At 40.1% G+C, this 17298-nt stretch overlaps 1 protein-coding gene across 4 annotated transcripts in view; it reads right to left on the reverse strand.

Annotated features, from left to right (window-relative positions):
- Window positions 1-586: 586 nt before the first annotated feature.
- cntn3b (contactin 3b) overlaps window positions 587-17298 on the reverse strand; it is a 74640-nt gene continuing 57928 nt past the window's right edge. For all 4 annotated transcript variants that reach the window (XM_054783751.1, XM_054783750.1, XM_054783749.1 and 1 more), the window contains 7 exons: window positions 14329-14399; window positions 13739-13973; window positions 13239-13348; window positions 11464-11650; window positions 8658-8770; window positions 8404-8569; window positions 587-6751 (listed from right to left, as the gene is read on the reverse strand). In XM_054783751.1, coding sequence (XP_054639726.1) covers window positions 6660-6751; window positions 8404-8569; window positions 8658-8770; window positions 11464-11650; window positions 13239-13348; window positions 13739-13973; window positions 14329-14399 — 974 coding nt within the window. In that variant the 3' untranslated portion in view covers window positions 587-6659. The remainder of the gene's footprint in view (window positions 6752-8403; window positions 8570-8657; window positions 8771-11463; window positions 11651-13238; window positions 13349-13738; window positions 13974-14328; window positions 14400-17298) is intronic.

A 17298-nucleotide genomic window follows, 5' to 3' on the forward strand; every position in this document is an offset into this window, starting at 1 on the left:
GCTAACAAGCTAGCGAGCTAATCAGTTAGCCTCAAATTTATTTTAAATGTAAGAAGCCAAAAACTTACCACTTCCACACGGAATGGAAGGAGGACTTTTTTTCACACTATCATGTGGGACTTGCCATGGCTGACTTTATGACTTCATGCAGTGTTAAGCTAATGTCATGTAAGCTAATATCTGAATGCTTTGTGTCATTACTGCTGCCTGGTGATCGGAATACTACATGTCAATGTACGTAAATTACGCTCCCTGTTGCATTCGATGTGGGTGGGTATGATTTACTGGGGACCGGTCCAGGGTGTAGTCTGCCTTTTGCCCAAAGCCAGCTGGGATAGGCTGCAGCTCTCCGAGACACTTAACAGGATAAGCGGTAGACAAGGGTGGATGGACGGGTAAAGCCATCAGCTGGCCACACACACACACACACACACAAACAATATAAATCTATAATAGAGACAGAAAAAGTAAATTGCTCCCATGTTTTAGAATCCCATTGTTGTCAGTGGCCACAACAAGTTCTATTATTGGGAGAAGGTTTGGTCCTTGATCTTTTTCATCACAGGCAGCCAAAGTGAACGATGACTGGAATAAACATTTTTATTTATTAAGTTATAGTTTTAGAAAAGTCCAACACAAATTCACAAACGATGATGACCATGCACAATTTTAGTATACAAGACAAAACAGTTACTTTTCAATGTGAAAATCCAACTCTACACGTCAGCATCTCACAGAGATCATTGATTAATACAGCAGTATTAGGCTGGAGAACACACTACAGAAGAGCATTAAGGTTGTCTTGGGTGGCCATATTTAAAAATATATGCAAGGTATTTACAGAGTAGGAAACACAACTTTCAAGAAACAAACACAGGAATCAGTTCAACCGGGCCATCCTTGGAGAACAAATAGATATGCTGCTTTTTGTGGTCAATACATTGTATATCGATGTGTGGAATCTCCTCCCAATGTACTGTAAGTCCTACTACAAACTTCATGTACTACAAGCTAAGAACACAACAATTTGTTTCAAAAATGAAGAAACAGTAAAACATTGTTGCTAAGGGACAATTATTGAGATTGTATATGGTTTCTTTCTTGTCTCAAACCTAAAATTCTACAATAATAACTTTAGCATCAATAGAATGAATTGTAAAGGATGTTCATAGGCGATCCAGAACAACACTGACGGTTCCCATTGGTTGTTCTTATCTTAAGAGGGCCAACATTGACATTTTCATGAACCAAAGCCACAAACAATAAACCTGTGAGCCGAAACAACGCTAAGTAATTACAGTCATTCAATCATACAAAGAAAGCTCTGATAACACTGGGGAACAAACACATTACAAGCATGGTATGATTTCTATACCTCATTATAACATTCAATCCACTGAACCAGAATACTACTCATTTTTGTAGTACTTATAGATTTTTAGATCATGTAGCTTTCTTCAGAATGCCACAGCATTTGTTCAGTATTTTATGCTGTAGTTTGATAATAAATAATACAAAAAAACATCCATGTGTAGGAAACTGTTTTATTAATAAAAAGAAAGGCAATAATAATGACTTGTACAGCAGTCCTGTGTCCAATGGGTCGTATGCAACAGTTAGCGGTCTACCCAGTGACATGCGGTCAGAGGAGGAAGGTGAGGCACAGCCATCATGGGAAAAAAAATGATAACACTCAAAAATATTAATATTTGTCCGTTGAACTATGTTATACAGTCGTCCCTTACAATATCGCAGTTCAATTATCGCTCCCTCACTATATCGCATCTTTGCAGAAATGAATTAGTTAATACATGATCGCTGCTTTGTGGTAAACTATGGTCTTTATTAGTCAAACACAGGTGATATGTAGTATTCTGATCACTAGGCGGCCGTTAATAACACAAAACATTGAGACATTAGCTTACATGACATTACCTTAACACTGCATGGTCATGACGTCAGCCACGGCATGTCAGACATGAGAGTGTGAAAAATAAGTCCTCCTCCCATTCTGTGTGAAAGTGTGACGTTTTTGGCTTCTTAAGTTTACAATAAATTTGAGGCTAACTGGTTGGCTAGCTTGTTAGCTGGCGACTGTCTCGAATCCATGCAGCATGAGAGTTGCTCAATGTGTTGTAAACAATGAATAATAGGAGCGTAAAGGTGACTATAGGTGTGGTATTTCATGTCTAATAATGTTAAAACCTGCATTTAAAGTCATATATATATATATACTTATATATATACTGTATATATACACACACAGTATATATATGTATATCACATTACGGAAATTCCCTATAGAACCAATTAACCACTATAAACGAGGGACGACTGTAAATGTATTTCTGTATGATTCCAATTGTTTCTAACATTTTTTTCAGTAAAGTTGCTGAATTTGCACATTTCCTGACCAAATACGGGGCGGGAATGTGAGATGGGGCTGCGGTGAGTCTCTCCTCTCGAAGTAAGCGCGCGAGCTGGAAGGTGCTCGTTGCGTTGCTGCCGTCCTTCTACAAACTTTGTGAATAAACAAGCTCGAATCAGCAACAAGTCAGATGTATTAAATATATGTTCATGCTTTGCTGAATGAATGAATTTGACTGCCAAGATGGAGGATTATATATCCAAGCTCAACGGACCGTGATCAGACTTTTACAACAAAGTATCAGAGCTATTGTTGGAGAAGGTTAATGTATACTTCATCTACATATACGACCACAAGCGTTTTTCAGTTTATAAAACAAATGAATAAATAGGACAAAGAAGTATTTGAAAACAAACTTAGTGGATTATGTCTACCTTTTCTCCTCTTGATGTCAACTTGTATTAACGTAAATAAAAAACTTCAAAGGATTCAGCACCTCACCAGCCATGAACTTCACCCTCCGCATGTCACTCGGTATGTACTATATCAGTAACTAGAGCTGATGGAGGAAAACTGAAGGCATATTTCAAATCAACAACCACAACTTACAATAAATAGGTCTAACATCCTAAATTCTATGTTCCCCAGTGTAATCGAGAACACATGAAGGATTGAGCAAACAGATTTTATACCTCGGTCAAGATATGCAGGTCAATTTCTGAAGGATACTGTGGCAGTGAGTTCCTATATTAAACCAGTCATGTACGACATGTATTATTGCAATTGGAAAACCTTTTTTGCCACCTTGTGAAAAACTGTAATTGATAAACAAATTTAGCAGTTTTGCATGGTAGCTTACTTTAAGTACAACTGCCAATTTCAGGCTTGTCAAATCACTATAAAGTACTGCACTACAACAGATCCTAAGAAAGACAACTAAGAAAACATCTATTGGCAAAACTGAAGAGAAGTACATGCACACACACAAACAGTGAAATAGTGACGGACATCATTGACGGTAACACAACAAAATGAGTATCAGAAAGGAGGCCATCAGTCAACCAGGAAACTGAAATATGACAGCTGTAATAATAGCGCAGAAAAATCAATATTCCATTGATGACTATGAAATAGTCCCATCAACGAACACACGGCTTCATGTAACGAGTCAGGCAGCAGACAGGACATCCTGATTATGCCAGCCTTGTAGGACTTTTTATGAGGCCGCTGAGATCGGCACACCTGTTCAGATGGCTAAGGGAGGACATCCGGTCACCTTGCATCAGTTCCTTGTGCTTTTGACTTTGAGAGGCGGGAGAGTGCAAAACTGCAGATGACAATAACCTCTCAGCTGATGTCCACAGCCCCATGTTCAGCAAAGGCACGATAATGTGTAGCGGTTGGCTCTATCGTTCCACATCCATATGGGCACTATCAGGACTGCAGCTCTCACTTGAAGGACTCATCCACATGGTGAAAACAGGGGTGGCATGTCGCTCTTGCACGTTCTTTTCTCGCTGCTCAGTCTGGTATGAGGTTGATGGTAAAATGCCAAGTATGCTTTTTGCTCCATTTCAATCCTCTGCTTTTTACAAAGCAACCATTCTTATCATGGATTTAGATTGACTTATTTCAATAAATATTTACTGATTGTACCTTATACACAAATCGGGATTTCTCTGCATTTTCCGACAGCACTTTCTAGCCTTTGTGCCGAATTTTGAAACACAAGCAAATATTGACTTCTCTGTTATTTGGATGTCTGAGCAACTTGAAAATAAACAACTTATGTTTGAGCTCTGGTGAAGGCACTATCATTGATGTACTGTAGTCCACTGTGCACTGGACCGGGTGATCATCTATAGTAGCTGTGGCGATACAGAACACAGGTCACCGAAATGTAAAAGGCGAACAATACACATGGGATCAGTTTGACAAGATGGAAGCGCTGCACGCATGTCTTCTCTGGAAAAAATAACTTTTTCACTAGACTGAGAAAGCCGGTGTGATGGACATTTATTATTTAGCGGCAGAAGATGGAGAGAAATCACTGTATTTTCGAGAAGGCCTGAAGCTTAGCCTGTGGCTCAACAACAGATTTACTATGATTTAAGTACGCAAGTACGTTGGTGTGAAAAAAGATGATTAGAATTAGCATTGCTACATTTCATAAAACTAGGCAAACATAAATGTATTCATAGATGGGTTTTTTTCAAAGCCAAAAACTGCTGATATTACCTCATTTAAAATACAGGTCATCCTCGGGTTACGGCATTCCGAGTTTCGGTGTTTCGCAGTTACGTACTTGTGCCCATAAATGAATGAAAAACGTACTTTTTATCCGACAGCAGTGCAGTAGCGTGAGAACTGGTTTCAGCACACGCAGGGGATGCACGCTTCAAGGCTGCAGTGTGTACTCGTACTCGCACTGTAGATGAGTACAGCGTATGATACTGTACTGTACTGTATGTATGAATGTGCTGAGGAAAACAAAGACCTTCACCATCGAAGTGAAAATGAACATCATAGCTCAGAGAGAGAAGAAACAGCCACCAATATCTGCAGCACTTTTGGTATTAAAACGATTATCGATTATCACAACCATCAATTAAGGATAAAGATGGTGTCCTTCGGCATGTTAAAGCATCTATTCCTATGAAAGCGACAGTAACAACAAATCAACGCTGTGGTCTCATTGTTTTGTTCGTTCTTCTGCCTCTTCTATTTCCTCCTCCCAAAAAGCTACAGAGTAAAGATCAAAAGTTCATAGCTATGGACGATTTTTAGAGTTTCCAATGACCCTATCATGCATATTGTTGGAATGTGGAAGGAAGCCAGAGTACACAGAGAATACCCACGGGGGGAGTGTACGTGTTCCGACAGGGATTTGGACGCAGGTTGCCTGACTGTGGGGCCAACATGCTAACCACTCTGCCAACGTGCAGCAAAGATCTCTTATTGTCGGCATGTTAGTTATGTTGGTCACTTCTTCACCGGTCTGAGCTTCTCGACAAGCATGAAGCAAATAATATGGACGGAACTTTTTTACTTAAAAAGAAAAAAAGTGTGATTGTATCTAAAATTCACTTCATTTAGGAAAACCTATTGCAAGAAACACTATCAGAAGTCTTTTTTGCAACATTTGCATGTAAAATCACTAGTTTTTAGATTTCGAAACTAGATAAAAAGAGAGTAATATTTTCTTAAATCACGTTTGATCATTTTCCGACTAGATTTTATGACTAGATTTAATATAATAAATCTTGGTACGCTCTATGAAATTTGCTGTGCAGCCTTCACATTGGACCAAAATCAGCAAATGGTTTTTGAGAAATGCTTTCTTAAAATGGGACTTTTTTACTTTCTTGAAATTTAGTTTTTGCAGGGTAGATATAGTTTCTCTGTGTGAGTCCATTCTCAAATTTAGAAAGTTTAGAAGCCAGTTTTATTCTTAATTTAAGACAAATATATATTAATCTGTTGTTGAAGAAGAATCAAAATAAGGTTTTTATCTTATTACAAAAAAGAACCAATTTGTGGCAAAGAAATAAGAATTGGCTAGCTATACTTTCTTAATATAAGATGATTTTTCTCAAGTGAAAATTGCTCGACAAGATATTTTTTCTGTTTAGGAAAAAAATAAGGAATGGGTGCTTAAAATGGGACTTTCTTACTTTCTTGAAATGTTGTTTTTGCAGTTAGAAGTTAAATTAGCTGTAAGGGCCAGCTTGCACAAAAACTCGACTTCCATCAGTGTAGGAACAGAAGCCGTACGTAACCTGCGGACTACCAGTATTGGGTAAGTGAAACTGGTTATAACGTTGATTGATAGTGTTTATGTTTTGGTTAAAAAAGGAGGGAAACAGTGACAACAGGATAATCTTTCCACTGAGCGGCTGACATTATATATTCTCTCAATATCTCTTTTGCAAAATGCTTGACTGGCATCCTCTGTTGCCTAATTTGGTATGGAGTGAATATGTAAAATTGATTTTAAGGCATTTGTATCGCTTACAGATACACAGGATACGTCATTTTGACATCATAACCTCGAAAATGAAACAGCATGGTGGCACTTATAACTCCAGAGGAAATATTGTAAGGTATCATGCACTTCATATCATTACATCCTTGTCATATAGTCTTTACTGAAAATGACCCTTGAACGGTTTGGCCGTAATCCCAAGTCCTACCACTGTATCCTGGCCCCTCCAATGGAGGGGTAACATTAGGACAGGCTCACTTAGGGGACTGTTGGGAAAGAAAGAGCGATGAAGGTTCTGATTAGACATCACCAGACGAAGCAGGCCAGGGCACTGATGAGGACTGCAGCCAGGTTTAATGGGTTGAGACAGTGTGCGCCTGAGCCCCGCGCTCCCATGCCTGCAATGAAAACCAGCAGATCAGTTTTTGATGAACCATAAATACCCCTAATCAAAAGCAGGAGACTTCTCTGCCATCATAAATCCGACGCCGAAGTCTTCAGGATGAAGCCTGCAGTTTTGTTTTGGTTTTTTTCACATATATTCAGTGAGGAAGCTTTTTCAAAGCTACTTATTTAAAGTAGCACTAAGGCGTTTTTCATTTTTTGGGTTTAATTCTAGGGGTGCCGACTGATAATGATTGGGTCGATAACCGCTAATTTAAAAAAAACGCTCCAGTGAGGCGAGATGACCTGTACTGTGCGAGTGAGCAGTTCAAGTCAAGACGTTAATGGCCTGTCGTAACTTCCTCTGAGCTCACTTGTAAACAAGATTTTCACACACATCACCTTTCACGTTGGAAAAAATTGATCAACATTTTTGCCTCCATTGATTGTTTGTGTTTGGTTCATATTGATTTGGTCTGACTAGGGCCTAACCGGTTACTCAGTTACAGTAATCGAAACGAGCTTCAAACGAATCAACTAAAAAAATAATCATTAGTTGCAGCCCCAGTATCCATCCATCCATCCATCCATCCATTTACTTCCGCTTATCCAGGTCCGGGTCACGGGGAAAACAGTCTCAGTAGGGAATCCCAGACTTCGGCCACCCCTCCCAGTTCCACCGGGAGGACACCAGCCGTAGTATCATGTAAATAAATTCTGGAAGTAATGGTTTGTTTTCATTATTCTAAGTATGTATGCCATTATGCCAGCATATACCGTAATTTCCGGTGTATAAGACGCACCCACTAAATTTTTTAGAGACAAAAACAGATTTGTACATATAGATTTGTACATTGCCGCACCGGACTATAAGCCCACATGTGCACGTCATAAAATGGCATATTGAGTCCGTGAGGACCAGGTAGCTCTTTATCTTACATCTTATAAAGAATGCTAAACTCATCACACAGCAACTTCACACTCAAAGCTAGCTAAGAAATATACAAGGGAAGTACCAATACAAGTTTAAAATAAAAAACAACAGCTATTTTAACTTCATCCCACAATGCATTTCATCCCAGCAAAGCATTTAATTGGTTATTGCTGCTGGGGCGCTGCAAAGACATCAGCCTCCCTCCTGTGGTTCCCTCTGGTGGACAGAGGCAGCACTGCAGGTCATTGGAGGTCAGACATTTTTGGCTGGACAACTTTCTGGAAGGCAACAGATGTTTGTACAAGCATATCATGCTAAATGGTGGTCTGCTTATGTGGAAGATGGTGGAAATAGGTGCCTGGGGTTTCATTGTAATGATGGATCTTATTTCTGACATTACAAGCTGAAGCTGTTTAAAAATAAAAGTAAAATGTTCTTTGAGAGGGATGGACCGAGCCATTCCATTGTTGTATAAAGCAACGTCTAAAAGCACTGAACTGCTTGATATGCTAGAGTGAGCTGTAACCAGTCAACGAGGAATAATAACCTGACAAGGATGACAAGGAGCCCACTTTCCTAAAAGGTCCTTTTTTCTGAGTTTTCTAGCACTGAAACGTTTGTATTACACACGCTTGAAGAAGTGTGAAGTGAAGCCATATGAAAAGTTCCATCTCATGCATGCTCTGTCAGTCACCTGAGAGGATGGCACAAGGAGGGAAAACGCAAACTCACTTAATTTGTGGATGTGGATGGGCTCACTGCCCACACCTTCACCGCCCTCACTCGTGGCCTTGATCTGAATGAGATAGTTGTCACTGGCGGACAGGCTGAGCTGCACAGAGGTTTTATTGGTGACCAAAGTGTTGATATCATTGTAACGGTGTCTTTTCAGCAGCACCTAAGCAGAAGAGGGTGTTGGAAACAAGTCAACAGCTGCAAAAATGTCATTGAGGAAAGATGACCTTTACAGTGCAAATGGGACCTACCAAATATCCAGTGACTTTGGACTCGGTCTCCATGGCTACCACAGGATCCCAATGCAGTGAGAGGGTTGATCCAATCATGGACCATTGTATGTTCAGAGGTGGCTGATTCGGTGCTGAAAAAAAGATCCAAGAGTTTGCGTTATATCGTTTATTTACATCCTAGCTTCCCAAAGTGGGGTACGTGTACCCCGAATTGTATTTTATAATTTTATAATTTGCCGTAGGGCCTAGGTTCCCAAAGAGGGGTACGTGAATGAAAATGAAAAACAATTACCACTTAACGTAATCAAAATCAACTTTACCAAAATGTGACCACGCAAAATACACATCTTTGGCCCAGAATTACTATAACGTTCAATATTTCAAGTTAATGAGCATAAAAAGGAGTATGTTTTTAAGTGTGTAGGGGGTCGTGGCCAACGCCTCATGTGAACGGCCACGCAGCCAGCAGGCAGTGCAGTGCAGAAGAAAGGTGACAGCACTGTCATCACGCAACACGGACCGGAAATGCAATCGGTACTACACATGTGCAGAACGCGTCTGAATCCGGTCGGCCTATTTTTCGTCAGTGACATGTAAGGCACGTGTAATCTACCATACGCCAATTACAACATAGTCAACCTTTTCTTTTCTTATATCATATCCATGGTGCAAGTGGATTAGTTATAAGCACTCTCTTCTTGGCTGCATAGATTATTTTAAGTTGTTTTCACCACTGAAAAAAGACACACAAGAACATTTGCTAGGAAGATGTTTGGATGGATCGTATTTAAAAAAAAAAAAAACTCTCGCTGAATCCTCTTTCTTCGGTCGTTGCGGCCGCTTTGTTCGGCGGTCTTTGAACACACCATTTGTGACGCAGATTGAGACTTATGTGTATGACTTTCTCCGACGCTTCACAGGCAGATGTGAATTTTCTAGTTCTTCCTTTCGCCTGGTCCTTGTGCACAAACGTCAATGCTGTGCCTAAATGCACAGAGATTAGGTTTAATAATGTTAGGTCTGTGCTGCTATGCATTTTTGCTTGGTACATAATCTCATGCTATATGTGCTCATACTGTATGTCCACTTGGCTCAGTTATAAGCCTCGTGTTGAATTCATTTCCTAATTGATTTCTGTACGTTATGAGCCTTTGTTTTCAGCCTTATGTTTTACATGCAAGAGCGGTTGCATTGTACTAATTATTTCCATGTTGTCGCAGACCAAAGCACAGCAAAAGAGCATAAAGATCACAGTTCAGCACATCTTACCACAGCTTGTCATCACTTAAATACTCAATACAAATACAAATAAATTCACCAAACAGAAAACAAAACTGCCAGGAAATATCTTACTCCTCTACTGTGAAACCCTCTCCATGTTTAAATTAGCAGTCAATGTGTGTAGTTGAAAAATAAGACACATGATTTTTTAATATAATGTCCTAATATATAATATATTTAATCATATATCAAAGATGTTTCATTGTGTGGTTTATGTTTTTTGAAGTGTGCGGGAGTAGGGGGCACATGACTTCCACTTAGATGTCTGAGGAGGTACATGACATTCACTGTGTTTACATGCAGTCAATATTCAGGTTAATGTCAATATTCCAGTTTGTGAAACTAGTTTATACCTGTTATACTACTTGTATTATGCTTCAGAATGCTTCAGAAACCGGAATATTGACCTTAACCTGAATATTGACTGTATGTAAGCGCGGTGATAGAGTAACCCAGGGGTAATATTCGGGTTTTTAAAAACCAGAATATGAGCATATTCTGTTTTTTCAAAAGGGTTATTGGTGTTTACGTGGCCGTGCGCAACCGGGTTAGTAATGTTCCGGTGATGATAGAGTTATTTGACTGCGTGTAAACGATTTACATGATTAATTTCTGAACATTGTTATCTAAAGGAAAACACATTCCGTACAGTTTCCAGCGCCATATTTTATTTTCTATGACAAGGAAGTCAAATCTTAAAGACTGACAAATAAAACCTTGGATTCACCGAAATATGTTGGTGATAACAATTGTGATGATGGAAACCACATGGTTTTTAGATATCAGTACATAATTAACTCAATGTTTCATTCATGTGGAGTAATTTGGCCCCATAACTACCTTCTTGCTGTGTTAGAAGCAAAACAGAAGGCGTTAAATTACGCTGATTAACCAGTGTGACGGCCGCAGACACAAAAGTTACTGGATTTCCAAAGTTCCTGTACTCCCGTGTAGCAGAAACTGTGAGCGTATTTTGCAAACAGCATCATCAATGATGACTTCCGCTGCCAATCAGCTCACAGGATGCAATTACATTTAATATCAGAGCCACTCAGTAAAACATTCCTGTCAGGTTTATGTGTCGATTTTCTGCCCCAATGTTGAGGTTTAAATCAACAATGAAGAACAAATGTTACCCAAGACTCATTTCATCATCACTATACCTCAACAATGTAACAATTGCAGTCATACAATTTCCATTTCACCTTAGTTTCAAAATATAATAGCATAAAAGATCCTTGTCAAGACCTGTAACTCCACTGCCAATTATGGAACACAAATTTGATCGTTGAAGAAAACCTTCTGTATTGTTTGTGTATTGCTTAATCGTAGGAAGCATATGACATAGTAGATAAACACAAGAAGCAGATTCTTTCCTCTTATTTCAGAAGCAGTCTGCAAGTGCACCCTTAACTTCACTTTCCCTCTTCCAGCGTCAACACGCAAAGCAGAGAGAAAAGTCTTCCTATCTTGTTAAAGGCGCATCATGCATTGCCCATGAATAAGTACAATTTAGGAATTAATTCAGAAGGAGTTTACTCACGTGGTTTCCTTGTCGTGATGTTGATGGGCATCGACTGCGGCCCGGGGCCAGCCGTATTACAGGCGGACACAGCGAGATAGTAGGCTGTGTTTGCATTCATCCCTGTGATGTTAACCACGGTGTAGTTTCCTGAGATGCGCACTTTGCCGACGGTGTCGGGTTTGGTGTCATCTTCCCAGTACATGACCTGTGAGGGACAGCCAGGTTTAGATTTATCTGTGCATTAGTGAAATGAATATTCCGCCATGAAATGTTCAATGGTGTATGATTTTCAAACAGGGAGGACGCCATGATAAACAACCGAGACCTCGTGTCTCTGTCACATGATAAGTGAGACAAGAATAGTCACAGTCAAAAAAATGTTATATAATAACAATTCCGACTTAAAAGACGGATGGCGTGTTTGTGTAAGATGTAAAGAAAACAGTTGCTTGTTTTGAGTCAACTTCAGTCATTCTCGTGTATTTGTGTTTGTAAGTGACAGAAAAATGAGTCAATAAAAAGCACAACTGAGATGTGACGTCCTCCTTTGGGAAACACTTCGGCTCACATTTATTAAAAATCTATTAAGGCTGTGTGATCATTGCCGGGGTGCAATTTGAAGTAATGTAATCTTTTGAGCAGGAATAAGTGATTTAACTACACTGCACTTGTAATTCTAAGACGTTCTAATTAAAGGACGGATATTCCGCATGTGCGGTTCACAGCTTCAGATCCACACTGTTGGTGGTCCATTGAGAATTGAAGCATTGGAATGCATTTCAGGACCACATCAGTCCCACTAGGACAATGTGACCAGTGCTATGGCAACTGGAGATATTTGTGCCGAGGGCCAGAGGTGACAGACACTGAAAGAACACCAGAAGAATCGCATTCTTGAAAGGTTGGTTTTTTTTTTTGCTATTGGGGCAACATTATGTTGGCACTGCAACAACAAAGTTATGTTGTTGCAAAAAGGAGGAGTGTAGTTCATAGTTTGTCAACCACAGGAAACCTTGATATTCCCATTACAGTGGTACCTCGGTTTTCATTATGAATTTGTTCCAAAAGGTCCGACGATATCTGTAATTTTTCTCATAGGAAATAATGCAAATACAATGAATCCCTTCCAGAGTCGCACAGTATTAACAAAAATATATTTTAAAAAGAATAATCCTAGTTTTACAGCACATGCAGAAAACAATGCAAAAATCATTATAAATAAGAAAATGAAATGAATAAACATTTAACACCACTTTTACATTTATTGAAGACTCGCGTTAGGAAGGTGGACAGGGAGGGTTAAGAGAAGGAAGGGAAGGGATCCAAGAACAACTTTTCAACATTTTTTATCATTTGCGATATCTGTTTTGTTTGCACCATGTTGGGAAAAAGATGGTCTGTTATTGCACTTATAAATGTTTTGTATCCATTATTCCATTAGATTTTATTCCAACATTAGCACATATTAATGTCACACCAGCATGCTATGATTATCTGCTTAAGGCCTCCGGTGTCCAAAGCAAGTCCTGCATATGATTATCACCTGATTCAAATAGTCTTAGGTGTACCCTCGTATTTGAATTTGAATAGTCAAACATTTTCTCGAGAATCCGTCTGTTCAGGTTATATTGATTTGTCTCCTCGCATGCACTAGCAGAGTTTGTTATGCGCAATATTGTACGCTACTCGAGACAGTGTACGAGAACACTGGGCTGTTCGAAAACCGAGGTTTGACTGCATTTGAAAAAAGAAAATGGAAGAAAAGAATGATATTGAAGGAAGTTTCAACATACCTCATATCCAAGCACTCTTTCAGGGATGGCTGGAAGGGCCTCCCAGATCACTTCAATTTGTGTTGCAGACACACTCCTAGCTCTAACCATCTTAGGAGCCACACTAGGGACTGCAGAAATAGAGCACATAGTAAGAATCCGTGACGCTCAGCATCTCACAGACTAATAGCAATAAGTAGAGAGCACAGAACAGACCTGTAGTCTCACAGAAAAGCTATTTCCTCTGCTCTTCTAATGGGATCTGTGACTGACATAAGGGAATACTGCTGCCCAGCAAATTCAATTAACAGTATAGCTCCCTGACAGCATACTGTGGTGTGGTATCTGCTAGGATTTCCTGTAATCTACCAGCATAATAACTAATATGAGGTGGGCATTCCCCGCTTTAGAGGGTTAGGAAACAGCAGCAACATTGTCAGAACATTCGTATTCAAGGTGAACGTGTAAGGAGATATCATATGTTACTTAAGCAACACTCTGCTGATGGGTTTGTACTGTACCATCCTCTGCTGAGTATACGGTGGCGATAGAGCTGAAGGGCCCCTCCCCTCGATTGTTGAAAGCGCCGACTTTCACATCAAAAGGTGAAAAGGGTGGGATGGTGTCATTGTGGAAGACGTAACGTGCGGCGCCAGGCGTGGAGATGACAGCTCGCGTCCAAGTAACTGTGCCCACGGGCCTGAGTGCGATGATGTATCCGAACCCCTCGGCATTTTGCAGTTCTTCGGACACAGGCTGGGAGCAAAACACAAAACTATAGTGATATTAAAACGCAGACAGACAGAGAAACAGACTGACCCATGTCTGTGCCGTACCACAATTACACAACCCGGTTATTTGGCAATACAACTGGGCACACTTAGCAATCACCCTTGCATTTCCCTCTATTGCTATGTAATTGTAGCTCCTCAAAAGCAAATGCTTTCTGCCCCTTCATTTTTTTTGACGGAGAAACGGCACTTAAGAGGCTGAACTGGAGAGCGGCGTCTCACTCTGTTGGATTATTAAATTGCACAGCTCATTCTGCACAATTAAGCAAAGCCATTATTCGACAATGGCGAGAATAGTAAAAATTTGACACATGACTTACCTCCCACGTTATCACTAATTCAGACTTTGTGCCACCTCCACCTCCGATATCCGTGGGAGCTGTATCAGGAACTGAAAGTAAAAAGCCCAGAGGGTCATTAAACACAGCTCCCAAAACACAACAACACATCACTTCAACTGTACATGGGGCCTCCAGACAAGGCTGCCTGCAGATACCTCTTCTTTTATACCTCACACGCAAACATTCATGATATACGGTGGTGTGAAAAGGCCTTTGCCCCCTTCCTGATTTCTTATTGTTTCTGCATGTTTGTCACATCTTTCAGATCATCAAACAAGTTTAAATATTAGTCAGTGACAACACAAGTGAACACAAAATGCAGTTTTTAAATGAAACGTTTTATTATTAAGGGAGAAAAGAATACAAACCTACATGGCCCTGCGTGGAAAAGTGATTGCCCCCTAAACCTAATACCTGGTTGGGCCCCCCTTAGCAGCAACAACTGCAATCAAGCGTTTGCGATAACTGCATTTTGTCCCACTCATCTTTGCAGAATTGTTGTCATTCAGCCACATTGGAGGCTTTTCCAGCATGAAGCGCCTTTTTAAGGTCATGCCACAGCATCTCAATAGGATTCAGGTCAGGACTTGGACTAGGCCACTCCAAAGTCTTCATTTTGTTTTTCTTCAGCCATTCAGAGGTGGACTTGCTGGTGTGTATTGGATCATTTTTCCGCTGCAGAACCCAAGTTGGTTTCAGCTCAAGGTCACCAACAGATTCAGGATTTTTTGGTAGACAGCAGAATTTCATCGTTTCATTTTTCACAGCAAGTCTTCCACGTCCCGAAACAGCAAAACAGCCCTAGACCATCACACTACCACCACCATATTTTACTGTTAGTATGATGTTCTTTTCCTGAAATGCTGCGTTACTTTTACACCAGATGTAATGGGACACACACTTTCCAGAAAGTTAAACTTTTGTCTCGTCAGTATTTCCCCAAAGGTCTTGGGGATCATCAATAAATTTTCTGGCAAAATTGAGCCAGAATGAGCCTTAATGTTGTTTTTGTTCAGCAGTGGTTTTGGTCTTGGAACTCTGCCATGCAAGCTGTTTTTGCCCAGCGTCTTTCTTATGGTGGAGTCACGAACACTGACCTTAACTGAGGCAAGTTCTTTAGACGCTCTTGTGGGGTCTTTTGTGTCCTCTTGGATGAGTCGTCACTGCGCTGCTGGGGTCATTTTGGTTGGCCGGGCACTTTTGGGAAGGTTCACCACTGTTCCATGTTTTCGCCACTTAGATAAATAATGTGGTTGGCTGGAGTCTTTACAAATGGCTTTATAACCTTTCCCACACTGAGAGATCTCAATTAATCACAGTTATTTTTAACAGGGAGGCCAATCACTTTTACACACAGGGCCATATAGGTTTGTATTTTTTTCTACCTCAATAATAAAAAGTTTAATTTAAAAACTGCATTTTGTGTTCAGTTGTGGTGTTGATAATTATTTAAATTTGTTTGATGATCTGAAACATTTAAGTGTGACAAACGTGCAGAAAAATAAAAAATCAGGAAGGGGGCAAATACTTTTCACACCATAGATACATAATCATGACCGTATCATACAGCGCAAGCCTGATCATAACAAGTCTTCTGAAATGTGGAATATGCACAAAATCAATGTATTACACCATACTTCCACTGTTCATAAGCAATCACAAACAATGTGCTGCTTCCCTTCATTAATTCAGAGCATTGCTTGATTTGTGAAATTAATGTGTGCTAATGTGTGCTATTTTTCATTCCCTGTTCTTGACAGCTCTCTGTCTCGGAGCGCAACACAATCACCTGCTTGTTTTATATTTAAACAGGTGGGTCCTGTGTTGGCTGGCTTGTGCCAATATTATGATGAGCCCAATGAACTCTGCCTTGCAACCTTATCCAATTTGCATATAAAGCCTTTGACACTCTATATCAAAGAATTCTATCAAAATATAGCGTTTTGGAAACATAATGGCATTTCCAGTGGCTTGTTCGCTCTATTTATGGAGTGTGCCGAGTGTTGTTGGAAAATGTCTGGTAATACAGTGCTTACTTGTTTGTAATATTTGTATTTGTATTTGTATTTGTACTTGATTTATCCCACAGCAGGGAAATTCGCTTGTTACAGCAGCAAGCAAGATACGCAAGTAAAGAATACATAGTGACTACAACATGGTTCAGGTGGTGCAGGTGTTGTAGAGCCTGACAGCGGTCGGTATGAAGGACCTGCGGAACCTCTCCTTCTTACACCGTGGGTGTAACAGTCTGCTGCTGAAGGAGCTGCTGAGGGAACCTTACTACTAAATAGTGGGGGTGTCACGAGACACTCCGTTCGAGACGAGATTGGGTCTAGGATTGGGTCTACGCGAACAAGACAAGATTTTAACTTCAAGTTCAATGAAAAAATGTCAAAATATATGACAATATGTAGCAATCTGCTAATATTATTTCTACGGTCCACTGTCCTGCAGTCTGTGTGTATGCTAGCAGCCCCGCCTCCATCCGGTGAGACAAAGACACTGTATGATGACTCCATTCATGCCGTTGTTCTATGGAACAAACGCACCAAGGTGCTGAAACCAATGCACAGAGTGAACCGCTTCCTGCCTGTTTGAGATTTCAGCATTTGCGACCCTGCAAATTTGCAGATTTTTGGTCCCAAAATTTATTTAATGAAAAAAAAATATTCTCCAAAAATAAAAATTTTTGGGGGGAGAAAACACATCTCATTCACCCTAAGTCGGTAATAATTTATAAATATATGATAAGAAAGCATACAATATCGCAGATCCCTGCATATTCTGTATTTCAGCATTCACGACCCGCAAATACCCCCACTTATGGTTCCAGAAAATGTAAAAAATGTAATTCAGCTTTTACCCACAGGCCATCAGGCTTCTCAACGAAGCACTCACACACGCCGCACGCAACACACACACACACTCATAGCACTTTATTATTTATTT

Source organism: Dunckerocampus dactyliophorus, chromosome 8 (assembly GCF_027744805.1).
Source record: "Dunckerocampus dactyliophorus isolate RoL2022-P2 chromosome 8, RoL_Ddac_1.1, whole genome shotgun sequence".
NCBI classification, from domain to species: domain Eukaryota; kingdom Metazoa; phylum Chordata; class Actinopteri; order Syngnathiformes; family Syngnathidae; genus Dunckerocampus; species Dunckerocampus dactyliophorus.